This window comes from Nomascus leucogenys, chromosome 13, assembly GCF_006542625.1.
Source record: "Nomascus leucogenys isolate Asia chromosome 13, Asia_NLE_v1, whole genome shotgun sequence".
In the NCBI taxonomy this organism is placed as follows: domain Eukaryota; kingdom Metazoa; phylum Chordata; class Mammalia; order Primates; family Hylobatidae; genus Nomascus; species Nomascus leucogenys.
The window spans coordinates 18,211,864-18,235,317 of NC_044393.1; the positions used below are offsets into that span (position 1 = coordinate 18,211,864).

Here is a 23,454-nt window from a genome sequence, read left to right on the forward strand (position 1 = left end):
CATGTGGCTAGTGGCTATCATAGTGTGCTGTGCAGACAGGCATTCCATCATCATAGGAGGTTCTGTCCGACAGCACTCCAGAGTATGGGGTGAAAATGGCAGGACCTGTGCAGAGCACTATGGGTGGCTGTCACTCTATTGAAGGGAGTTCCTTGGAATGGGCTCCTCCCCCTGGGGGGATGCAATGTTCCCTACTGTGTAGGGTTTGGTAACTCAGGCCAAGTCAGGCAGCCTGTTTCTTGAGTGTTTAAAATAATGAAGTGGCTGGGCACAACAGCTCACTCCTGTAATCCCAGCACTTTGGGAGGCTGAAGCAGGAGGATCACTTAAGGCCAGGATTTTGAGACCAGCCTGGGCAACATAAAGAGACCCCATCTCTACAAAAAAAAGTAAAAATAATCCCAGCACTTTGGGAGGCTGAGGCGGGCGGATCATGAGGTCAGGAATTCGAGACCACCCTCACCAACACAGTGAAACCCCATCTCTACTAAAAATACAAAAATTAGCTGGGCATGGTGGCAGGCGCCTGTAATCCCAGCTACTCGGGAGGCTGAGGCAGGAGAATCACTTGAACCTGGGAGGTGGAGGTTGCAGTCAGCTAAAATTGCACCACTGCACTCAAGCCTGGGCGACAGAGCTAGACTCCATCTCAAAAAAAAGAAAAAATAAAAATATTAGCCAGGCACAGTGGCGTACACCTCTAGTCCCAGCTACTCTGGAGGCCAAGGCAAGAGGATGGCTTGAGCCTGGGAGTTGGAGACTGCACTGAGCTGATTGCGCCACTGTACTCCAGCCTGGGTGAGAAGACGACCCTGTCTCTAAAAAAATAGAAAATAATCATACTGTGGACCCAGATTGCCTGAGTCCAAATCCTGTCTCTCCAATTTTTAAGCAAGCTACCTGGACTCTGTGCTTATTTCACTGATGAAATGGGGGTGATAATAGTACCTATCTCACAGGGTTGTTGTGAGGAATACTATCGTATGTACAATGCTTAGAACAGTGCATATTATAGGGTATGCCTTATTACTATGATGTGTTGGTTAGATATTCATGATCTTGTCTTCATAGTGTTGGTTATGAGGTAGGTTACTATCATTATCCACATTTTGCAGATGGGAAAATAGACTCAGAGAGATTACTAATTAGCACGAGACCACATGGTTCGTAAGTGGCCAAGAAGGGATTCAAACGCTGCACTATCCTGCCTGCCACGAGGGGAGGGGAGCTTTGGGGATATCAGGGGTCCCTGTGGAAGAATGAGGGGAGTCAGAAGAGGCAATGCAGATGTGACTCCCTCTCTTCCTGGGTCTCACCCCTACCCTCTTCCCTTTACTTTCAGGGACCCTAACCTCCAAAAGAGGTACCCATTGGCGCTCAACCGAATTGCTGCTCAGGAGGTCCCCATTGAGATCAAGCCAGTAAACCCATCCCCCCTGAGCCAGCTGCAGAGAATGGAGCCCAAACAGATGTTCTGGGTGCGAGCCCGGGGCTATATTGGTAAGAGGACCCCATGGATGGGAGGAAACCACTCTCCAAGGGGTCTACCACTCATTTGCTGTGTGGCCTTGGGCACATGAGTTCCCTTCTCTGGGCCTGTTTCCTTATCTGCATGATGGGGAAGTTGGCTTAGCTTCTCACCTGGGCCCTCTCAGCCCTTTGCATGGGGAGAATGTGGAGGTGACTATAATCCCAACACAAGGCCTTTCTGAGGAAGGCAAAAGGCACCTCGCTGGGGTTGTTGTCCAGCTTTGCTGCTAACTATAAAGTGTCTTTGTGCAAATTGGAAGAAGACACCCCTTTTGGGGCCTAGCATGGGAGACTTGGGTGGTGAAGACTGAATTTCAGTCCCTGCTCACCCTTGTCCTCCCCAAGTCACCATCTCACTTATCCCCCGTCACACACACACACTGTAGGCCAGGTGCTCTTGTGCAGCAACCAGTCTGCACACCTATGCACGGGAGTCCCTTTTTCCCCTACCTCCCTGCAGGTCCTGAGCTGGAAAGCCCAGGAGCCCAGGGCTGATGGGGACCTGTTGCAGGCGACGGCGACATGAAGATGCACTGCTGCGTGGCCGCCTATATCTCCGACTATGCCTTCTTGGGCACTGCACTGCTGCCTCACCAGTGGCAGCACAAGGTGCACTTCATGGTCTCACTGGACCATTCCATGTGGTTCCACGCCCCCTTCCGAGCTGACCACTGGATGCTCTATGAATGCGAGAGCCCCTGGGCCGGTGAGTGTGGGGCCGTGTGGGACAAGGGCACTGACCTTGGGTGGCAGGAGCCTGCTTTCTTAGGTGATGCTGATTTCCTGACTTCCTGTGTGGCACTGCACAGGTCACTTCCTTTCCTTCCCTCCCAGCCTTTGGCATCTTCATCTTCAAAATGAGAGGGTGAGGCTGGGACACCCGCTCTGCTCTAAATTTCTAGAATGTGCTGGAAATGTGATTCACCTTCTCCCAGGGACCCAGTTCTAGTCCCAGAACCAGTTCAGATTCTTTGTATTACAATAGGCAAATCATATCTTCTGTCTGAGCCTCAGTTTCCTCATCTAAACAAAGAGGGTTACATTACAGCAGTGGTATCCAAACTCGCAGCCCATCAGACTGCCATTTGGGGATGCCTTTTCAAAATAGATTCTGATTCCACCCTCAAGATTCTGACTCAATAGGTCTTGGATAAGGTCCAGGAAACTGTATTTTTAAGTTCTCTAAGTGATTCTGATTAACCTGATTGGGATCAGGGCATTCAGTGGTCCCTAAGGGCCTGCTTGGACCTTCCTTGCAGGGGAGAGAAACAAGACTCATTCATCAATATCTAGCTTCAGAACCCTGACCTCCTTTCCAAGGGAGTACATTTCAAATGAAGAAAAGCTTTGCTTGATAAACCAAGGACAAAACTTAAGGACTCTTTATACTCAGATAAGGGGTATTCTCAAGTACCAATAGCATCACAATCCAAGATTGATAACCTTGAATTGAGGACATGGGTTCAGATTTGGCCTCATCATGGGGCCAAATTCCTGACCCTCTCTGGATTTCAGTCCTGGTCTGGAAAACTGGGCAATGCATAACTGATTCATTTGGCTGCTGTGAGAACTGAGTGAGCTCTGCTCTATGTAAGGGAAACCAGCAGTCATCCTCATAAACATCAAACTTGGGCCCAAAGCCAGCAAGGGAAAGAGAGTCTCCAGGTGGGGAGGGAAGAGGCCAGATCTCATGGCCTCAGGTCCTCTCTGCTGAGTCCCTTCTTCCCCTTGGTGGTGGTAGTGGGAATATTTTTCATGAATTACCACTTGGAGGACCTGGCTTGATTTATTATACAGGGAGCTGATAGTTTTCCTAACACAAGTGGCCAGAGGTACAGCAGTTCTGCTTGGCCGAGCTGTTGAAGGAGACTGTTCTCAGAGCTCCTCCCTCTGTGATCTTTTTGAGGAAGCGAGCAGAGGTGTGAAAGTGCTTTTAAATTGTCAAGTGGGGTTCCTGTGGGAGGAGTTACCCCTCAATGACGGTCCATAATAAGCTCATGAAGGGGCATTTGGAGCAGCCACGACGCTCAGTGCACCCTTGTGTGGGGCACCCCTGCCCTGGGCCAGACCCTTTGCAAGAAGTCCACTTGGAGGTCGGGCTTGGTGATGTGCACCTGTAATCCCAGCTACTCAGGAGGCTGAGGCAGGAGGATCCCTTGAACCCAGGAGCTTGAAACCAGCCTGGGCAACACAGTGAGACTCTGTTTCAGGAAAAATAAAAAGTGTATTTGGCTGTTCTGAAGCAGGCCATCGTCACCCTTCACCTCACCCACAGGTGGCTCTCGGGGGCTGGTCCATGGGCGGCTGTGGCGTCAGGATGGAGTCCTAGCTGTGACCTGTGCCCAGGAGGGCGTGATCCGAGTGAAGCCCCGGGTCTCAGAGAGCAAGCTGTAGCCAGAGGTACCAGCTTCACCTGGGGCTTCAAGAACCTCCCATCTATCCCCATTTCTGAGACAGGAGTTACAGTCCCTTTTGGCCCTCACATCCAATAAAGAGACTGATACCACTGGAGTGGCTGGCTTTTAATTCCCCTGGGCCAGATCTGCAGCCTTGCCTTCATCCCTTAACTCCAGGACTCCAGGGGCAGAGTCCCTGGCCTTCAGCCAAGAGGCCTTGCCAGCTTGGGGGCCTACCAACAAGGGAACATTGCCCTGACCTGTGCCACAGCCCCCCAGCTGTTTATAAGCTGGAGAGGCTGTGTCAGATTTCCCTGTACTACACAAGGGCAGCCCCAGCCAAAGCTCATCCTGAGCCCAGCTCAGCAGAAGTTTGCTTGATCTGCTTCACATTCTCTTTTGGAACTTCTAGGGGCTCCCAGCACCCTCTGCAGCCTCCCAGCTGTTCTGTCCTCATCATGTCCTTCCCTTGCATTCTGGGGCAGCCCCTCTCCTCACAGTGGCCTTAAATCTAGGCAAGGGTTAGTCCAGCACCTCCTTGATAAGCAATTCTTTGAGACTGGGGGGTGGTGTGGGGGTAAGGCCTGCCTCCTGCAGGGCTTGGAGCCGAGCCTCTGATTGACGTTTGTCCAGGCCCAGGCGCCAGGAGAGCCGGACATGGGCCTCCAGAAAGGGTGCCAGCAAAGGGTGGAGGCTCTTGTCCCCAAGCAGCTGCAGGGCCTTCTCACAGCATGCCCTGGCCTCGCCAGGGTCTTCCAGCTCCTGGTGGCACACGGCCAGCCCAGCCAGGGTCAGCAGGGGGCGGTCTGGGCCAGAGGGGGTGCCCAGCTGGGCTTGCAGCTGCCAGGCATTGGCCCAGAGTGCCAGAGCCTCACGATAGAGGCCAGTACAGGTGAGGCTCTGTGCCCGCCGCAGCTCCGGCAGCACGAAGAAGTCCTGCAGGTCTGGGGCATGGCGCAGCTCAGGCACTGCCTGCAGGTGACCCAAAAACTGCTCAAAGGCCCGACTACGGCGGGCAATGGTCTCTGCAGTAAAATTCCGGCGCAGCCGCTTACGGGGGAAGGAGATGGCAGCCATTGGGCCCCGGAATTGCCGCTGCAGGTTTCGGTGCAGCCGCTCAAAGTCCGAGTAACGGCGAGAGATCTGGGCTGGCTGGCAATCTGGCGGCCCTGGGCCTATCACGGCGAGGGTGTAGAGCTGCAGGGAGGGTGGGTGTCAGGGCAAATGCAAGTTGTCCACGGGCCCTTTCCCTCCCCATCCTTCCCCATCCCCCACACTCCCAGCTGTACCTCCCCACCTCTTCCTTTCACCCCTGGGACAGCATCCAGGAGGGCGGGAGCTGCTGCCGCAGTGGCGGGGAAGCCCAGTCTCATCTTACCTGAGGTTTGTCTGAAATGACCCAGGCCCAAGGCAGCAAGAAGAGAGAAAGACAGAGATGAGCTTCCGTGCCCGGGGCTGCTGCCCCTTTTTTTGTACTCCCTTCCCATAGAGCAGTTAGTTCTTCTGACAGCCCCCGCTGGAAAACCAGACATAAGCTGAAACCCTGGCCAATCTCTTGGGTCTCCTTTAGGACCAGCTTGGAGCTTGTTCCACTTTGGACACCTGGCCTCCACATCCCTGGTCAGGCTTTTCCAAACTAGACCCAGCGGACAGGTCTGTAGATAGCCACAATTGCCATAACTGTGAAAAGGATACTGGCCTAGGACTCAAGTTCTAACCCCAGGTCAGCTACTCCCTCTCTGTGTGACGTCAGGCAAGGCAGTCCCCCTCTGGGTCCACTTCTGTTTCTAGTGAAGGAAGTGCTCGGTCAAGTCAGTGTTTGTCCAAAAATGAGACATGTACAAATATTGGTACCTGAGGTTTTTAGGTGGTGTGCACTAGAGTAAATATCACTGCATCAGGAGGTGGTTCCCCTTTTAATTATTATTTTTTGAGACAGGGTCTCACTGTTGGCCAGGTTGGAGTGCACTGGTACAATCATAGCTTACTGCAGCTTCAACCTCCTGGGCTGAAACATTCCTCCTGCCTCAGCCTCCCAAGTAGCTAGGACTATAGGCATGCACCATCACACTCAGCTATTTAAAAAAAAATTTTTTTTTTTTTATAGAGATGGGTCTCACTATGTTGCTAGGGCTGGCCTTGCACTCCTGGCCTTGAGCAATCTTCCTACCTAGGCTTCCCGAAGTGCTGAGATCACAGGCATGAGCACCACACCCAGCCTAATTGTTTTTTAATCTTTCTGACTACAAATTGAGAAGCTCTCAGTTTGGTTTTGTTGGGGTTTTTTTGTTTTTGTTTTTTGAGGAGTCTCGCTCTGTTGCCCAGGCTGGAGTGCTGGAGTACAGTGGCATGATCTCGGCTCACTGCAAGCTCCGCCTCCCAGGTTCACTCCATTCTCCTGCCTCAGCCTCCCGAGTAGCTGGGACTACAGGCGCCCGCCACTACGCCTGGCTAATTTTTGTATTTTTTAGTAGAGATGGGGTTTCACTGTGTTAGCCAGGATGGTCTCAATCTCCTGACCTTGTGATCCACCCGCCTTGGCCTCCCAGAGTGCTGGGATTATAGGCGTGAGCCACCGCGCCCAGCCAGCTCTCAGTTTGGTTTTAAAAAAAGGACTTCTTGGGCTGGTTGCAGTGGCTCACACACACACCTCTAATCTCAGCACTTTGGGAGGCCGAGGCAGGTGGATCACCTGAGGTTGAGAGTTCAAGACCAGCCTGACCAACATGGAGAAACCCTGTCTCTACTAAAAATGCAAAATTAGCCAGGCGTGGTGGCACATGCCTGTAATCCCAGCTACTTGGGAGGCTGAGGCAGGAGAATCGCTTGAACCTGGGAGGTGGAGGTTGCAGTGAGCCGAGATCACCCATTGCACTCCAGCCTGGGCAACAAGAGTGAAACTCTCTCAAAAAAAAAAAAAAAAAAAGGTACTTCTCTAACACTTCTCATCTCCATTTTTAGAAAAGAGCCAGAAAGTGGATCTCAGGTCAGGGCCTCCTTCAGGCAATGACATCTAGGCAAGATTTAATGATGTTTCATTTTCACTACTTACTTACTTACTTTATTTATTTATTTATTTAGTCTCGCCCTGTCGCCCAGGCTGACGTGCAGTGGCACAATCTCCACTTACTGCAACCTCTGCCTCCTGGGTTCAAGCAATTCTCCTGCCTCAGTCTCCCGAGTAGCTGCCTACCACCATGCCCGGCTAATTTTTATATTTTTAGTAGAGTTGGGGTTTCACCATGTTGGCCAGGCTGGTCTCGAACTCCTGACCTCAGGTGATCTGCCCACCTCAGCCTCCCAAAGTGCTGGGATTACAGGCGTGAGCCACTGTGCCTGGCCCACTACTTTTATTTTTATGGCTAGCTTCTCTCTGTGACAAGTGAGACTTTCCACATACAGTAGTGCTATGAAGTTGTCTTTTAAAATTACTTAAAGGATGGGCACAGTGGCTCATACCTGTAATCCCAGTACTTTGGGAGGCTGAGGCAGGAGAACTGCTTAAGGCCAGGAGTTCGAGACCAGCCTGGGCAACATGGCAAGACCCTGTCTCTAAAAAAAAAAAAAAAGAAAAAGAATTAGTTGGGCACTTGTGGTCCCAGCTACTCAGGAGGCTGAGGCAGAGAATCATGTGAGCCCAGGAGTTCAAGGCTGCAGTGAGCTATGATCGCGCCACTGCACTCCAGCCTAGGTGACAGAGCAAGACTCCATCTCAATAAACTTATTTAAGAAAAAAAATAGGTTCGGCTGGACGCAGTGGCTCACACCTGTAATCCCAACACTTTGGGAGGCTGAGGCGGGCAGATCCCTTGAGGTCAGGAGTTCAAGACCAGCCTGTCCAACAGTGAAACCCCATCTCTACTGAAAATGCAAAAGTTAGCCAGGCATGGTGGTGGGCACCAGTAATCCTAGCTACTCAGGAGGCTGAGGTGGGAGGATTGCCTGAACCTAGGAGGCGGAGGTTTAAGTGAACTGAGATTGTGCCACTGTACTCCAGCCTGGGCAACAGAGCAAGACTCTGTCTCAAAAAAAAAAAAAAAGACAAAAAAAAAATAGGTTCATTTAAAGAAAAATGTTAAGAAGAAAAGGGTACAAGTGGCACTTTTAGATAGGACAAGAATCAGGGAGGTACTGGAATGACTGAGGTTTGGAAAACACTGAGCAAGATGATCACGAAGCTTCCCGCCTCCCAGGTCTGAGAACCTGAATATGGATTAACCTCTAATGCCAAGCCAACAGGTTTAAAACGAGAGTTAACCAGTGTTAGATGTTAAAGGCACCCTCACCCCATATCCAGATCTTTCTCTCACATTTGTTCTGTGGAACTGACAATACTCTAGCCACTCCTGGTCAGTTAGGTTTGCCTACTCTGTCCTCTTGAAGATTCACAGTGTACATTACTATTAGGGATTAAATACTTTAACAGTAAAGAAACTTAATGTATTCTCATTTAACTCTGCATTCTCAAAACATATTGCCTGCAAAACCTTTATTTAGAAACAGCTATTAACATTCAAGGGAACCAGTTTTCTGCAGCACACACTTTAGGACACCAGTTTTCTTCAGGACACACTGGTCTGTATAATAAGCCTTTATGTTCATCTCGTTTACATTTTGTATCCATTATCTCATTGATCCTTGTAGCATGCAGCCAGATGGGTGATAATGACAGTAGTTCCATTACCCAAGCATTTACCCTGTGCCTCCTGTTGTACCAAGCACTCTTTACATCTATGATTTCATTTAATCATCACAACAGTACTGCAAGGAAGGTGTCCTTATCTCTGACAGCTGAGGAAGCAGGCTCAAAGAGAGGGAAAAGGGCTTATAAGACTTGCCGTAAGTCACACAGCTGGAAAACAGCCCAGCTGGGATTTAAACTCAGGTTGATCTGATTCCAAAGCCTGTGCTCTTCACCCCCACAAGTTAAATGGGGAATTAGGGTCCCCATTGTACACAGGAGGTGCCTTGCTTCTCCAGACACAGGCCGGGGCATACTTGGCCATCCTGCTGTATCTTGTCATCCCTTCCCATCCAGGTACCCACAGTCACCCCCGTTCCTCTCAGCCTCTGAACTATTCCTTGGTGTCCCCTTCCAGTGTATGAACCCTTGTCCACCCCAGAGTTCTGAGACCTTTGCCACTTCAGACTTCATCACTGGCCACACGTGGTGGTGCACACCTGTAGTCCTAGCTACTTTGGAGGCTGAGGTGGGAGGATAGCTTGAGCCCAGTTGGAGGTTGTAGTGAGTTATGACTGCACCACCGCACCACTGCACTCCAGCCTGAGTGACAGAACGAGACCCTGTCTCAAAAATTTTTTTAAAAGACTCAATAATCGGAGTCGGTCCCTGCTGAAATTGGAGTAGTCACCGCATGGGTGTGGCCCTTGCTTACTAACAGCAACAGAAAAGGGTGGAGAGGCCCAGATGTGGGACTAGGCTCCAGGCCCCCTCCTGCTGAGTCAGAGGTGGAGAAGGGTGGTGAAGAGGAGGGGAGTGAGAGATGGAGAGCTGCCACTGACAGGAGTGGCCAGCTCAGCCGGCTTTCAGGCCTGGCCTGAAAAGGGACTGGAGCAGGAGTTGCTGTGGGCATTAAAGGAGCAGACCTCATTCTCCAAGTCAGTCTCTCAACAGCAAGGAAAACAGCAAGGGACTCCAAGGTCCTCCCCAACATTGCTCTTCATCCTAACCTCCACCAACCCCCTAAGTCTAGCCCTTAGGACAAGGTTGGGTGCTTGAGAACTGATTGACCTGTGCGTTATAAGGACACAGCAGGCCCTAGATGACAAACATTTTCAACCCAAAGTTAAATAATGATGACATAGCTACCATTTCATTGACCACTTCATAATGCCAGGCACACTGCTAAGGGCTTTTTGTCCATTGTCTCATTTAACTCCTGCTATAATCCTCTGCATTTTCCCCATTGCTATAATGAGGAAACGGAAGATAACCAAGGTTAAACAACTCACCCAGAGTCAAACAACTGGAAATAAGTGGGAGTCAAGGTTGGTCTGGATGGAAAGCCTATTTCCTTAACCACCAGCCCATGCAACTTGGATCTCAAGTTTGACCCAGATAACATCTGTCTCTCTGTATCTCATATCTTGCTACAATTTGCAGAAACCTTGTGGGCTGGGTGGGGAAGTGCACACACCAGTTCTCTTAGTCTCAAAACCAGGTTAAGAGGAAAGTCCTTAATCCGCACTTCACTCGGTCTCAAGGAAACTAAGTCTTGTGTGAGGATTTGCTCAAGTTACATCCCCTTTCTGACCTCAGTTTCCCCATTTGTAAACAAGGTCACCATTTATAACTACACAGACCCCTCAGGAAGTTGGGGTCTTCCCTACTTGCTCCTAGCCATACTTCTAGACTCACAGCCCAGGGGTTCTGGACCCTCACTCACCACGTACTTGGAGGGCGGGTCCTTGACAACATTAGCGCTGGTCACTTCGAAGAGCAGCCGCTGGGGTGCCAAGGTGTTCCGGGACTTCTTCCAGAAATCCTGCAGCTGCCGCGCCAGGAGCTGACTGCCCCGCTGCCCATCAGGTGGGGGGCTCCGTTCTGCAGACACATGACCAGTCATATCAATGGGCCTAGGGCCAGGGTCGACATCAACCACCGACGTGGCGTCACTCATCCTCCCAGTGAGGCAGGACTTACCCCCGTTTTACAGAAATGGAAACTGAGGGACAGAGAGGCACCGAGTAGCCAAACACCGTGCCTGGCAGACAGTAGGGGCTAAATTAATAGCTCCACCCTCAAAATATCGTTAATACATCATTTCCATTCGGATCCCAAGCCCTGTACATTTAATGCCCGCAGCAATTCTGAGATGAGAGTGAGTTCTCCCACTTGACACAAGGGAAAACTTGGCTCAGAGGGGGGTTAAGACTCTCTCAAGGTCACACAGCCAAGAGGTGGCCCAGGCGCTTTAAAAAGTGTGGGAGTTTCAGCTGGATCAACTTAGCGCCCTGGATGCTCTGGGAACGCGGCTGGGATGGAGGCCTAATCGAGCCCCAGGGTTCCCGCCTCCGTCCTCCTGCACTCGCCTGCGTCTTCTCCTGACGTCCCGTCCCCGAGGGGCAGCGGGTCAGGGCCAGCCTCCTCGTCGTTCTCGTCCTCGTCGTCCTCGTCGTCCTCGGCGCTGGTGAAGCTGAGGGTGCCGCTGAGTCGGGAGGACAGGCCCTCGGCGTCGTCGTCCTCCAGCTCTGAGCTCTCCGGAAACTGCTCAGCCTCTGGACTGGCCGCCGCCTCCCCGGGGCCGTCGCCGGCCAAGGCGTGCCGCAGCCGGTACAGGAGCCGGGAGGCCATGGCACCCTGGGGTGAGCGCGCGTCGCTGTGTCCCGGATCCCGGAGGAGGGGGACCCCAGCCCGGCGCAGGAGGAGGAGGGGCGGGGCCCGGACTGGAGAGGGAGGGGCGCGGTGAGGCCCCACCCCCTGGCAGTCCGAGGTCCTGCGAACTCGGGGACCCAGCCCGCGTCGCTTTCCCCCCAACCCACTCAGCCTAGGACCGCGTTCCTCCCCGGAGGGTCTCGGGACCCTCCCGACGTCTCTTGCGCCGCCTCGTGCGCCTCTACCTCCTGCGCCTCTACCTCCTGCGTCCCACGGTGCATTCAGGGGCGCGCTGCGCCCCAAGGGTCCGGGTGCAGCACCCCGCAGCCCATGGAGGTCGGCCGGGCTCTGCAGGGCTCCGCCGGGCTCAGGCCGCTCAGAGCGCCGCTCGGGCTGCTTCCTGCCGCCGCCCCGCCTCCTGCCCCGCCCGCTCGCCCGAGCCGCCCGAGAATCCCGGGCCCTTGGCTCCAGGAGGGACTTGGGAAGCCTGGGTCGGCCTGAGGGAGTCCCAGGCCTGCCGCAGAATCATCCCAGTCCGGCCAGGCGCGTACCCTCCTTGAATCCTCCCACCCCACCCACGTCATCTCCAATCTGTCCCACTCATTTCCACCCAACGCTCTTTAACTTCACAAAATAATTATGCAATATTAGGGAGGCCATGTCCCGAGAGAAAACTAAGGGCCAGGAGAAGACGCGTGATTTGCGTTGGAATCTGACCTCGCTGAGCCTAGGTTTTCCCATATGTAAAACAGGAACAATACTGCTAAAACTGATTTTGCAGCTGTTGTAAAGAACCCTCGTCCAGTGCCTGGCATAGAGCAAAGGCTGACGAAATGATCACTTACATAATGATTATTGTTTCTACAGTGTTCACAGGATTGCACAATTTGAACCTCACACATGGGAAGTAGGCAAACAGGGAAACTGAGGACCGGAGAGGGTGAATTACTTGGCTTAACCACACAGCTTGCCAGAGGTTTCTTTCTTTCTCTTTCTTTCTTTTTCTTTCTTTCTTTCTTTCTCTTTCTTTCTTTCTCTTTCTCTTTCTTTCTTTCTTTCTCTTTCTCTCTTTCTTTTTCTTTCTTTCTTTCTCTTTCTTTCTTTTTTTTTCTTTTTCTTTCTTTCTTTCTTCTTTTCTTTCTTTCTTTTTCTTTTGAGATGGAGTCTCACTGTGTCACCTAGGCTGGAGTGCAGTGGCACCATCTCGGCTTACTGCAACCTCCGCCTCCAGGGGCTCAGGTCATCCCTCCCACCTCAGCCTCCCCAGTGGCTAGAACTACAGGCGTTTGCCACCACACCCAGCTAATTTTTGTATTTTTTGTAGAGATGGGATTTGGGCACGTTGCCCAGGCTGGTCTCGAATTCCTGGGCTCAAGTGATCCACCTGTCTCTGCCTCCCTCAGAGGTCTCTGAGTATGGGGCCTGGAGCTCAGGTCCCCTGCTGCATACTGCCCTTTTCCTGTGCAGCAGGCCTGATAATCTCAGCGGCTCCCCAGCTTTGTTTTATCTTTTATCCTCAGGGCAACTGCAGGTCAAGAGAAAGTTATTGTGGCTTCCTGTCACAAAGCCTAGATATCAGTTGTTAGGGCAGATTTTGATAATTATACAATATAATAAATAAAATCAAAATCTCTCCAAAGTAGCTCCTACCCTTTCTGAGTGGCACAGGAGAGAGGGGTGGGGGAAAATACCTTAGAATAAGCAGAAGGTATTTCAGCTCCCTGCCCTCCCATGTGAGCAGAAAGGCTGGGGTTCTTATTTTCTGAGGGTCCACTTTCTACATCCCGCTCTAGGCACTTTACTGTCACATCTCTCCCTCACAGCGTCCTGGGGAAGTGGCTGTAACTGGACATTAATGGTCCATTTTCAAGATGAAGAAACTGAGGCAAAGTGACTTACCCAAGATCCACATCTGGGAAATAGAGGGGCTGGGATTTTAAGCCTAAGTTTGTGCAATTTTATTTATTTATGTATTTATTTTTAGAAAGGGAGACAGAGTCTTGCTCTGTCGCCCAGGCTGGAGTACAGTGATGCAATCTTGGCTCACTGTAACCTCTGCCTCCCAGGTTCAAGCAATTCTCCTGCCTCAGCCTCCTGAGTAGCTGGGACTACAGGCATGTGCCACCATGCCTGGCTAATTTTTGTATTTTTAGTAGAGATGGAGTTTCACCATATTGGCCAAGCTGGTCTCGCACACCTGACCTCAAGTGATCCACCCACCTCTACCTCCCAAAGTGCTGGGATTACAGGCGTGAGCCACCGTGTCTGGCCAGTTTGCACAATTTCAAATCTCGAATTACTCTTCATTTGGCTTATGGGCAAGATATTGGGACAAAAAAGGCATACTTCATTCATTAATTCAACACTCATTCACCAACCATTGGTTAGAAAATAACTTGTCCTTCAGTATATGCCTTACATGTCTGCGCACAAAGCTGGTCTTCATGAAACCATGGGTTGTTAGAGCAGGAGGGCCCCTCAGAAATCTGGCCTATCACCTCCATTTTACAGATAGGTAGTCTGAGGCTTAGTGAGGGGAAGGGCTTATGCTGGGTCATACAAACAGTCAGAACTAGGAGATCTGAAGGTTGCGCATTCTCCACTATTATTATTTCTTCTTCTTTTTGCTTCCTTCTTCCTCCTCCTGCTTCTTCTTCCTTTTTTATTTCTTTTTATTTATTTATTTATTTATTTGAGACAGAGTCTTACTCCATCACCCAGGCTGGAGTCCAATGGCACACTCTTGGCTCACTACAACCTCCGTCTCCTGTGTTCAAGCGATTTTCCTACCTCAGCCTCCCAAGTAGCTGGAATTACAGGCATGTGCCACCACACCTGGCTAATTTTTGTATTTTTAGTAGAGATGGAGTTTCACCATGTTGGCCAGGCTGGTCTCGAACTCCTGACCTCAAGTGATCCACCTGCCTCAGCCTCCCAAAGTGCTGGGATTAGAGACATGAGCCAGTGCGCCCAGCTTCTTCTTTCAGAGACAGAGTCTCACTCTGTTGTGAGGCTGGAGTGCAGGGGTGTGATCATAGCTCAATGCAGCCTCAAACTCCTGGGCTCAAGTGATTCTCCCACCTCAGCCTCCCAAGTATCTGGGACTACAGATATGTGCCCACCATGCCTGGCTAGTATTTTATTTTTGTAAAGGTGGGGTTGCCTGTTGCCCAGGCTGATCTTGAACTCCTGGCCTGAAGAGATCCTCCTACCTCTGCCTCCCAATGTGCTGGGATTACAAGCATGAGCTACCACCCACCATTCTTTGTTTTATTTTAATTTTTTAATTGGAGACAGGGTCTCGCCATGTTGCCCAGGCTGGTATTGAACTCCTGGGCTCAAGAGATATACCTGCCTCAGCTTCCCAATGTGCTAGGATTAAAAGTGTGAGTCACTGTCCCCATTCTTAAACTCTGTATGGATATCTCCCTACAGCCTCCCTGAGAAATGGATATCTATCTCCTGCTTGGGTATACTCAGTGACAGGGAGCTCATTACCTCCTGAGGCCGCCTGTTCCCATTATTGTTCAACTATGACTATTAGGAAGTTCCCCCTTATATTGAACTAAATACCATCCAGTTCAGTTATTCTTATGTAGAAAATAATATCTGTTGAACACCTGCTACATAACAAGTGCTGAGCACTGGGAAATGTGATGATCTGTAGAACATAGAATGGGTTGTGAGCATAAGGTGTGCTCAGTGCTATGATTGAGGAAACTACTGGAGACCACCTTGGACTCCCTGGTCTGGACACAGGGGAGGAAGGATCCCCGAGGAAGTGATGTTAGAGCTGAGAAAGACGATAGGGAAGTAGACAGATGAAGAGAGGAAAGATGGGAGTTTCTGGCAGAAAAACACAGCATGTGCAAAGGCCTGAAGGTTCATAAAAGTTGGTGTTTAGAGTAGTCTTTTTTTTTTTGAGATGCAGTCTCCCTTTGTCGCCCAGGCTGGAGAGCAGTGGCATGATCTTGGCTCAGTGCAACCTTCGCCTGCCAGGTTCAAGTGATTCTTCTGCCTCAGCTTCCCAAGTAGCTGGGACTACAGGCGCCTGCCACCACACCCAGCAGCAATTTTTTGTATTTTTAGTAGAGACAGGGTTTCACTATGCTGGCCAGGATGGTCTCGAACTCCTGACCTTGTGATCCGCCAGCCTGCACCTCCCAAAATGCTGGGATTACAGACATGAGCCACCGTGTCCAGCCTAGAGCAGTATTTTAAAGTCTGATCAGAGCACACAGCAACAGGATGTGGAGGGGAGGAGGAGGGAGATTAGAAGGGCCAGTGGGACCTTGCTTGGCTACATTAAGCAATTTGGGCCTTATTCCCTTGAATAAACCAAAGAACAAAGGCCGGGCTCAGTGGCTCATGCCTGTAATCCTAGCACTTTAGGAGACTGAGGCAGGCGGATCACTTGAGGTCAGGAGTTTGAGACCAGCCTGGCCAACATGATGAAACTTTTTTTTTTTTTTTGAGATGGGGTCTCGCTCTGTCGCCCAGGCTGGAGTGCAGTGGCGCGATCTTGGCTCACTGCAAGCTCCGCCTCCTGGGTTCACACCATTCTCCTGCCTCAGCCTCCTGAGTAGCTGGGACTACAGGCGTCCACCACCATGCCTGTCTAATTTTTTGTATTTTTAGTAGAGACGGGATTTCACCGTGTTAGCCAGGATGGTCTCGATCTCCTGACCTCGTGATCCGCCCATCTCAGCCTCCCAAAGTGGTGGGATTACAGGCGTGAGCCACCATGCCCGGCCGATGAAACCTTGTCTCTACAAAAAATAAAAAATTTGCTGGGTGCGGTGGCTCACACCTGTAATCCCAGTGCTTTGGGAGGCTGAGATGGGCGGATCACCTGAGGTTGGGAGTTTGAGACCAGCTTGACCAACATGGAGAAACCCTGTCTCTACTAAAAATACAAAATTAGCTGGGCATGGTGGCTCATGCCTATAATTCCGGCTACTCGGGAGGCTGAGGCAGGAGAGTCGCTTGAACCCAAGAGGCGGAGGTTGTGGTGAGCCGAGATTGCACCATTGCACTCCAGCCTGGGCAACAAGAGCAAAACTCTGTCTCAAAAAAAAAAAAAAACAAAAACAAAAATTAGCTGGGCGTAGTGGTATGTGCCTGTAATCCTAGCTACTCAGAAGGCTGAGGCATGAGAATCACTTGAACCTAGGAGGCGGAGGTTGCAGTGAGCTGAGATTGTGCCACTGCATTCCAGCCTGGGTGACAGAGTGAGAGTCTGTCTCAAGAAAAAAAAAACCCCAAAAAAACAAAAAACAATAAAAACTAAATTGGAATCCCATGGGTCTCACCCTTTGGCACTCTGCCTGCCTGGAGGAGGCCTTATTTAGCTTGGCCCAGCCCTGCTGAGCTTTCCTTGGGAATGTCTATATATAGGGGAAGGGGGCAGCCCAGTTGCCACTGTCCATCTGCATTCCTTGGTGTCCAGCCCCCCTTTCCTGGCCCCAGAGCCTGCTATCGGTTGTCTTGATGTTCTTTCTGTGGACGAAGCCACTGTCCACAAGCCTTGCCTACTCCCCAGTGCTCAGCCTGCACCTTGTGGATTCTCAGGGTAGGCTCCCTCTGGACTTGGTCTGCCCACCCATTTACTCCCCAGATGACCAGATTTCTTCACTGAGCTCTAGGAAGGGGCCAGCTGCCATTTTACCACTTAAAGAACCTTCCCCTGCCTACTCCTTACCCCGAAAAAGTGAATCCAAACACCCTTTCCCTGGAGAAGGTAACTTTGAGAGAAGGATCTTTGCTTTCAATGATTATTTCTCCTCCAAATGCACATCCTCCTCTCCTCCATCCCTCCATACATTTTTCCATCTGGACAGGTGCCCCAAGGACTGTCTGTCCCAACTTCCTTCCAGTTGGGATTAATAATAAGAATCATCAATATGGGTGGGCATGGTGCCTCATGACTGTAATTCTAGCACTTTGGGAAGCCAAGGTGGAAGGATCCCTTGAGCCTAGGAGTTCGAGACCAGCCTGGGCAACATGGTGAAACCCCATCTCTATAAAAATACAAAAAAAAAAAAAATAAACAAACCAGGGGTGGTGGTGCACCTCTAGTCCCAGCTACTCGGGAGGCTGAGGTGGGAGGATCACTTGAGCCCAGGAGATCGAGGCTGCAGTGAGCTATAATAGCACCACTGCACATCAGCCTTGGTGACAGAGTGAGTATAGACCTTTATAATTGACAAAGCTCTGCAGTCAAATGGGGATAATAATAGTTGCTATCTCATAGGAGGAGCACTAGATGAGATCATGTTAAAATGCTTAGCACAGTGTGTGGCACATCGTGGAGGTTCAGTAAACAGTGGCCTACCTGTCACTTTCTCCTCCTTCTAGCCCCTGCCCCTTACCATGGTTCAAAGACGGGACATTCCTCTTGCCGAGTACCAACCTGTGTAGCTGGCACAAGCTAGGTGACTTATACCCGGGTTCCCATTTACCATGGTCTCTCTGTGAGGGAGACCCCACAGAGAGGTCCAATCCCACAGATGAAGAAATGGCTCAGAGAGGCACTGCTACCTGCCCAAGGTCACACAACTCACAGAGGCTGGCCTTGGATCTTGGGTTTTGGACTTCAAGGCTTGTACTCTCCCCATTTTACCATGCTGCCTCACTCTTTACTACTCTGATCATCCTTACCATCTTGGAGCCAGTGTGCTTCCTCGGTTGGGGGGGACTCCAAGGCGGTGGAACACGGCAGGCCTTCCTCACAAGAATCTAGGACGTCAAGGCCTGCCACCTGCTTGGAGGCTTAAATTTCTCTGCAAGGGCCCTTGGCTAAATTAGGTAATGGGTTCAGACTATGGGAGGGGTGGGGCTCGCTGACCCCAGGATCTGATTGGGCAGGGTCTCCAGTGCTGGGGAGCAGGGAGGTGGGAGGGGAGGGGTGCTCCTACAAATCCCGGGGGCTAGAGCAGGCCAGGTCATCTTTGGGTGGTGGAGTGCAAAGGAGGCGACCTGCAACAGAGGAGTCCCGGTCACCAGCAACCATGGTAAGGACAAGAGGGGACTTTGTGCGTTTACTCACGGGAGCACTCTGGACCTCTTTCAGGCAAGGCCTGGGTGCTCTGTGGGGCAGTAACTTGGATGTTTGAGGTTGGAGCATGGAGGTTCCTGGAATCCAGGTGTCTTGGAGGAAGGCCTTTGACTTTTCTTGAAAGGGGAGGGCTGGGATATTCCAGAGATTGATCCTCAAGGCTTGCTGACTGCCTACTCACTTTTGGAAACTTCCAGCAGTGTAATTCATAGACCTGTGAAGAGCTCTTAGCTTGTTTCCTTCACACAGTGGGGACTCTGAGGGATCAGAGTGGGTCACCCAGCAGGCCAGTGGCAGGGGCGAGCCAGAAGCCTGGCCAAACCCTCCTGTCATCATGGAGAGAAGAAAGGCTCCTCCAGAAGACGAGAGGCCAGCAGGGCATGAGGCCTGCTCAGATGCACGGCTCCGGGAGCCCTGAGAATGATGGGAAGGGGCAGAAGATGACAGACCAGAGTTAGAGAGACTCTGCTCTCCTAGAGAGGGCTTCTGATTTGGAGCTGTTGTTTTCGTCTGAGATCCCCCTCCCCACTTACTTAAGGAGTAACTAGATCCCGGAGGCCAGCTGCTGTTGCCCATGACTGACTAAAAATAGCCTGCCCTCCTGGCACAGGGAAAAAGGAGGAGAGGAAGGAGGGGGAGAAGGAGGAGCGCCGGTGGCCAGCCGGCTGAAGAGCTCCTTGGAAGCCTCACCCCGTCCTCACTGCCAGTCTCAATCCAAAGCCTCTGACCCAGATGGCCTGGCTTGGATATGACCTGGAAACCCCCGCAGAAATCTCACTTTCATGTCAAGGCCTCCATCACATTCGGCCCCACATGAGGGGCCTTTTCTCCAATGACTGAATCCTAAGAAGGAAGCTGACAGCCTCCGACTCTGCCAGTTCTCTGAGGGGCAGGATGATGTGTCCTCTGTCTCTTCTTGGTGGTCCCAGTGCCTGATCTGTGGCCTGACATGCAGCAAGTACTCAATAACTTTGTGTTGCATAATTATTTATTTGAGAACAAACATTTTATTGAGCAACTATTAAAGTACCGGGCACCATTAGGAGCTACAGAAAACTAGAAAATAGTGCTGAAATGGTGCTAGCCCTTTACAAAGCCCTTTCACACCCCTGATATCTCATCCCTGAAAAGCTACAGAGAAAAGATGAAGGCACACTAAGTTACTTGCCTAAGGTCACTGGGGGGGTTCCCAACTTGGCTTTCAATTGACAAGTGAGAAGGCCTTGGGCTTAATTTGTTGTCTCCTCTCTTTTTCTCAAAACTGGGGTCACAGGCTGTGCGCGGTGGCTCACGCCTGTAATCCCATCACTTTGGGAAGCCGAGGCAGGCGGATCACTTGAGGTGAGGAGTTCGAGACCAGCCTGATCAACATGGAGAAACCTCACCTCTACTAAAAATACAAAATTATCCAGGCGTTGTGGTGCATGCCTGTAATTCCAGCTACTCAGGAGGCTGAGGGAGAAGAATCGCTTGAACCCTGGAGGCAGGGGTTGCGGTTGCGGCCAGCTGAGATCGTGCCATTACACTGCAGCCTGGGCAACAAGAGCAAAACTCCATCTCAAAACAAAACAAACAAACAAAAAACTGGGGTCAGGCCAGGCATGGTGGCTCACGCCTGTAATCCCAGCACTTTGGGATGCTGAGATGGGCCGATCACCTGAGGTCAGGAGTTCAAGACCAGCCTGGCCAACATGGTGAAACCCTGTCTCTACTAAAAATACAAAAATTAGCTGGGCGTGTTGGCGCATGCCTGTAATCCCAGCTACTTGGGAGGCTAAGGGAGGAGAATCGCTTGAACCCAGGAGGTGGAGGTTGCAGTGAGCTGAGATCATGCCATTGCACTCCAGCCTGGGCGACAGGGTGAGACTCCGTCACAAAAACAAAAAACAAAAACAAAAACTGGGGTCAGAAGCTGGGCACAGTGGCTCAAGCCTGTAATCCTAGCAATTTGGGAGGCCGAGGTGGGAGGATCACTTGAGCCCAGGAGTTCAAAACCAGCCTCGGTAATATAGTGGGACCCCGTCTCTACAAAAAATTTTAAAAATTAGGTGTGGTGTATGCTATAGTCCCAGCTACTCAGGAGGCTGAAGTGGGACGATTGCTTGAGCCCAGGAGGTTGAGGCTGCAGTGAGCTATGATCACACGACTGCACTCCAGCCTGTGTGACAGAGCGAGACAAAACAAAACTGTGATTTGGTGCTGTGCGGGCACACAATTATGTGGCAAGTTTGAAGCTGTTCTTCTGGAGAACCAAGGGGCGCTGACAGAGTGAGGGTTGGGAAAAATGGGTTTGAGGTGAGGAACTGCTCTGGGGCTGCCTCTTCAGCTCAGACTTTCTCTGTGTCTCCTGCAGACGGACCAGCAGGCTGAGGCCAGGTCCTACCTCAGCGAGGAGATGATTGCTGGTGAGTAAGGCTCCGCAGGCTGGGGGCTGGGTGGATGTTGTGCTGGGGACATGTTGGCCTCTAGGCAGGGTAGGGGGGTAGGTGTGAGGCTGAGAGTCCAGCCGGCCTCACCTCTGCCCTCTGCCCTCCCGCGCAGAGTTCAAGGCTGCCTTTGACATGTTTGATGCTGATGGTGGTGGGGACATCAGCGTCAAGGAGTTGGGCACGGTGATGAGGATGCTGGGCCAGACACCCACCAAGGAGGAGCTGGACGCCATCATCGAGGAGGTGGATGAGGACGGTGAGTGGGTGTTCCTCGGGGGCAGGGGATGGTGGGGAGAGGCAGCAGCCGCTGGGCTCAGGCTCAGTCCACCACCTGCTCCCCGCAGGCAGCGGCACCATCGACTTCGAGGAGTTCTTGGTCATGATGGTGCGCCAGATGAAAGAGGACGCGAAGGGGAAGAGCGAGGAGGAGCTGGCCGAGTGCTTCCGCATCTTCGACAGGTGCACTGGGGGCCTGGGAGCCGAGGGCGGGGCTTAGCAGTCAGAACCTGGCCGGCAGCGCTGGAAGCTTCCCCGGGTTGGGGGTGTGGAAGCGGCGCGTCGAGTGTGGTGGCCAGGGCAGCTCGCCCCGGCCCTGAGCCCTGCCCTGTCCCTCGGACCTGAAGGAATGCAGACGGCTACATCGACCCGGAGGAGCTGGCTGAGATTTTCAGGGCCTCCGGGGAGCACGTTACTGACGAGGAGATCGAATCTCTGATGAAAGACGGCGACAAGAACAACGACGGCCGCATTGACTTCGACGGTGAGGGCCACGGGAGCTTGGGAAGAGAGGGTGGGAGCCACAGAGGACGGCGGGCACTGGTGCCTGGCTCCGGTGCAGTGTCCTTGGCCGTGTGGGCTGGGCTGGGCGTAACCTCACCAAGTTCCCCATAGTCTCCTGGGGGCAGGTATAGAAGCGCTCCACGACTCTGTGCAGTTTATCAGTTAATGATGAGGCAGGGGGGCGTGGTGGCTCAGGACTGTAAAATTCTAGAACTTTGGGAGGATGAGGTGGGAGGATTGCTTGAGGCCAAGAGTTCGAGACCAGCCTGGGCAACATAGTGAGACCCTGTGTTTACAATAAAATAAAATAAAATAAAAAGGCGGGCGTGGTGGCACACCTGTGGTCCCAGCCCAGTTGCTCTGGGGGCTGAAGTGAGAGGATCGCTTGAGCCCAGGAGATCAAGGCTGCAATGAGCTATGATTGTGCCACTGCACTCTAGCCTGGGCGACAGACCTTGGCCACCTTGGCAACAGAGCGAGACTCTGTCACAACAAAAACAAAAAGTCATCCCCTCTGTGTGGCTGGAGCCCTGGCCTGGCCTCTGCTCCCCAGTGGGACCCGACCCTCTCCCTCTCCTTTCCCGCAGAGTTCCTGAAGATGATGGAGGGCGTGCAGTAAGGAGTGGACAGTTGCCTCCACCAAGATCGCGTGTCCCTAGGATGTGGGAGACTCTGTCCTGCTGAGTCCCCACCAGGGAGGCGCGGCGCCTTGTGGGTCTTTGTCTGGAAGGAATAAAAGCAAATGTTCCAAAACTCGTGGCCTGAATAAAGGGAGAGCTGAGGACAGCAGGTCTCAAGGGCTGTGGTCCAGGGCGCCATCCCGGCTGGCACCACCCGGAGCACCCTTGGGGATCCCCGGGAGAGGCTGTCGGAGCGGCGGGATGCGGAAGGGAGCTGGGCCCCGGAGCCCCAGTGGGCGGCCGCGAGTGCTCGAGTCGGGACGGGATGGCGCTGACTCGCTCTGCAGGTTTGCAGCCGGCTCCCGACAGCTGGCGCTGGGCGTGCGCAGCTTGGCGGACGGGCAGTGGAGGCTCCAGGAGGCCGCAGGGGCTTGGAGTTGAGTCAGGGTGAGCCGGCAGACTGCAGAGGGGTCCCGGGACTGCAGGTAGAGTGAGGGAGTGGGAGAGGCTAGAACCCTGGGGAGCCGGGAAGCTCCCTCACTTCTCCACCATCCTTCTTTTCTGGAACGTTTGCATCTTAGATGTCGTAGCTGCCACCTTCTGCAGGCTCCCTAGCTGGAGAGAGGGGAAGTAGGTGCCCATCCATGCCAGGCAGCATTGTTTCTGCTCAACCTTTTACTTCCTCTGTTCTTCCAAGTGCTTACTCCTCGCTTTGTACTGGTGGTGGTAGGGGAGGGTGGAGGCACCCACTAAGGAGATTCTGATCTCATCATTTGACCCCAGATCCCTGCCTCCACCCTGTCTCTGCCAGTGCACTCTACAGAGGGCCATCAGCACCAGCGAGCTAAAATATCTGACTTGGCCACTGCCCTGTTGAAAGTAGTTCAAGGCTCCTCACTGCTTCTACAATGAGATCCAAATTCCTTCCCTCCCTTCCTCCCTCCCTCTCTTTCTTCCCATAGTCCTCACAGGGCTGCAGCCACACCGGGCAATGTATTCCTGATATGGACCTGGGGTGCATTTTCAAGCCCTTGATACTTTGCACATGCTGTTTGCCCTCCCTGGAATGCCCTTGTCCTTCTTATAAGCTGGCAGATTCTTCAACATACAAGACCCAGCTCGGATACCATCTCCTCCCTTGAACCTTGCCCTCACTGGCTATTTGCTGCCATAGCGATTTGTATACAACAGGTATCAGATCACAGCTAATTAAGTGTAGGGGTAGTTTAGCTTTAGACGCAGAATGCCTGTGTGTGAGTGCTCACTGCCTGTGACAAACTAAACCACTCTGTGCCGCAGTTTCCTC

The 23,454-nt window shown here is 52.1% G+C and overlaps 3 protein-coding genes across 10 annotated transcripts in view; 2 read left to right on the forward strand and 1 right to left on the reverse strand.

The window, feature by feature from the left end:
* The window catches only part of ACOT8 (acyl-CoA thioesterase 8), a 17,280-nt gene extending 13,239 nt beyond the window's left edge, over nucleotides 1-4,041 (forward strand). For 2 of the 3 annotated variants that reach the window (XM_030825439.1, XM_030825440.1), the window contains 2 exons: nucleotides 1,343-1,500; nucleotides 2,042-4,036. In XM_030825439.1, coding sequence (XP_030681299.1) covers nucleotides 1,343-1,500; nucleotides 2,042-2,391 — 508 coding nt within the window. In that variant the 3' untranslated portion in view covers nucleotides 2,392-4,036. Of the gene's footprint in view, nucleotides 1-1,342; nucleotides 1,501-2,041 lie in introns of all 3 variants that reach the window. The other variant, XM_003253659.2, reaches the window with a different exon arrangement.
* On the reverse strand, nucleotides 2,897-11,860 carry SNX21 (sorting nexin family member 21). Of its 5 annotated transcripts, XM_004090088.3 has the most exons (5): nucleotides 11,523-11,859; nucleotides 10,980-11,247; nucleotides 10,334-10,491; nucleotides 5,305-5,315; nucleotides 2,897-5,123 (listed from the first exon to the last, which is right to left on the reverse strand). In XM_004090088.3, exons 1-5 carry the CDS (start codon nucleotides 11,541-11,543, stop codon nucleotides 5,105-5,107), a joined length of 477 nt encoding a protein of 158 aa, XP_004090136.1. In that variant the 5' UTR covers nucleotides 11,544-11,859; the 3' UTR covers nucleotides 2,897-5,104. The 5 variants fall into 5 exon arrangements, with proteins under 5 accessions (XP_004090136.1, XP_012367338.1, XP_003253711.1 ...); XM_012511884.2 differs by lacking the exon at nucleotides 5,305-5,315 and having other exon boundaries at nucleotides 10,341-10,491; nucleotides 11,523-11,860; XM_003253663.4 differs by lacking the exon at nucleotides 5,305-5,315 and having other exon boundaries at nucleotides 11,523-11,853.
* On the forward strand, nucleotides 11,164-22,281 carry TNNC2 (troponin C2, fast skeletal type). 2 transcript variants are annotated; one of them, XM_030825441.1, is made up of 7 exons: nucleotides 11,164-11,252; nucleotides 12,130-12,202; nucleotides 20,673-20,724; nucleotides 20,861-21,004; nucleotides 21,093-21,207; nucleotides 21,372-21,508; nucleotides 22,116-22,281. In XM_030825441.1, exons 3-7 carry the CDS (start codon nucleotides 20,715-20,717, stop codon nucleotides 22,145-22,147), a joined length of 438 nt encoding a protein of 145 aa, XP_030681301.1. In that variant the 5' UTR covers nucleotides 11,164-11,252; nucleotides 12,130-12,202; nucleotides 20,673-20,714; the 3' UTR covers nucleotides 22,148-22,281. The 2 variants fall into 2 exon arrangements, with proteins under 2 accessions (XP_030681301.1, XP_003253703.1); XM_003253655.3 differs by lacking the exons at nucleotides 11,164-11,252; nucleotides 12,130-12,202 and adding an exon at nucleotides 18,143-18,275.
* The last annotated feature ends 1,173 nt before the right edge of the window (nucleotides 22,282-23,454 follow it).

Bases quoted from the DNA above. Each gene is read 5' to 3' on its own strand.
- TNNC2 (XM_003253655.3), top strand. The intron at 21,208-21,371 runs GTGCACTGGGGG...TCGGACCTGAAG, and splicing joins TGCTTCCGCATCTTCGACAG to GAATGCAGACGGCTACATCG. The intron at 21,509-22,115 runs GTGAGGGCCACG...CCTTTCCCGCAG, and splicing joins CGGCCGCATTGACTTCGACG to AGTTCCTGAAGATGATGGAG.
- SNX21 (XM_030825437.1), bottom strand. From the start codon at position 11,543: ATGCACCGTGGGACGCAGGAGGTAGAGGCGCAGGAG. The intron at 10,492-10,979 runs GCGAGTGCAGGA...ATGTGTCTGCAG, and splicing joins GACGTCAGGAGAAGACGCAG to AACGGAGCCCCCCACCTGAT. The intron at 5,124-10,333 runs GTGAGTGAGGGT...CCCTCCCTGCAG, and splicing joins ACCCGCCCTCCAAGTACGTG to CTCTACACCCTCGCCGTGAT.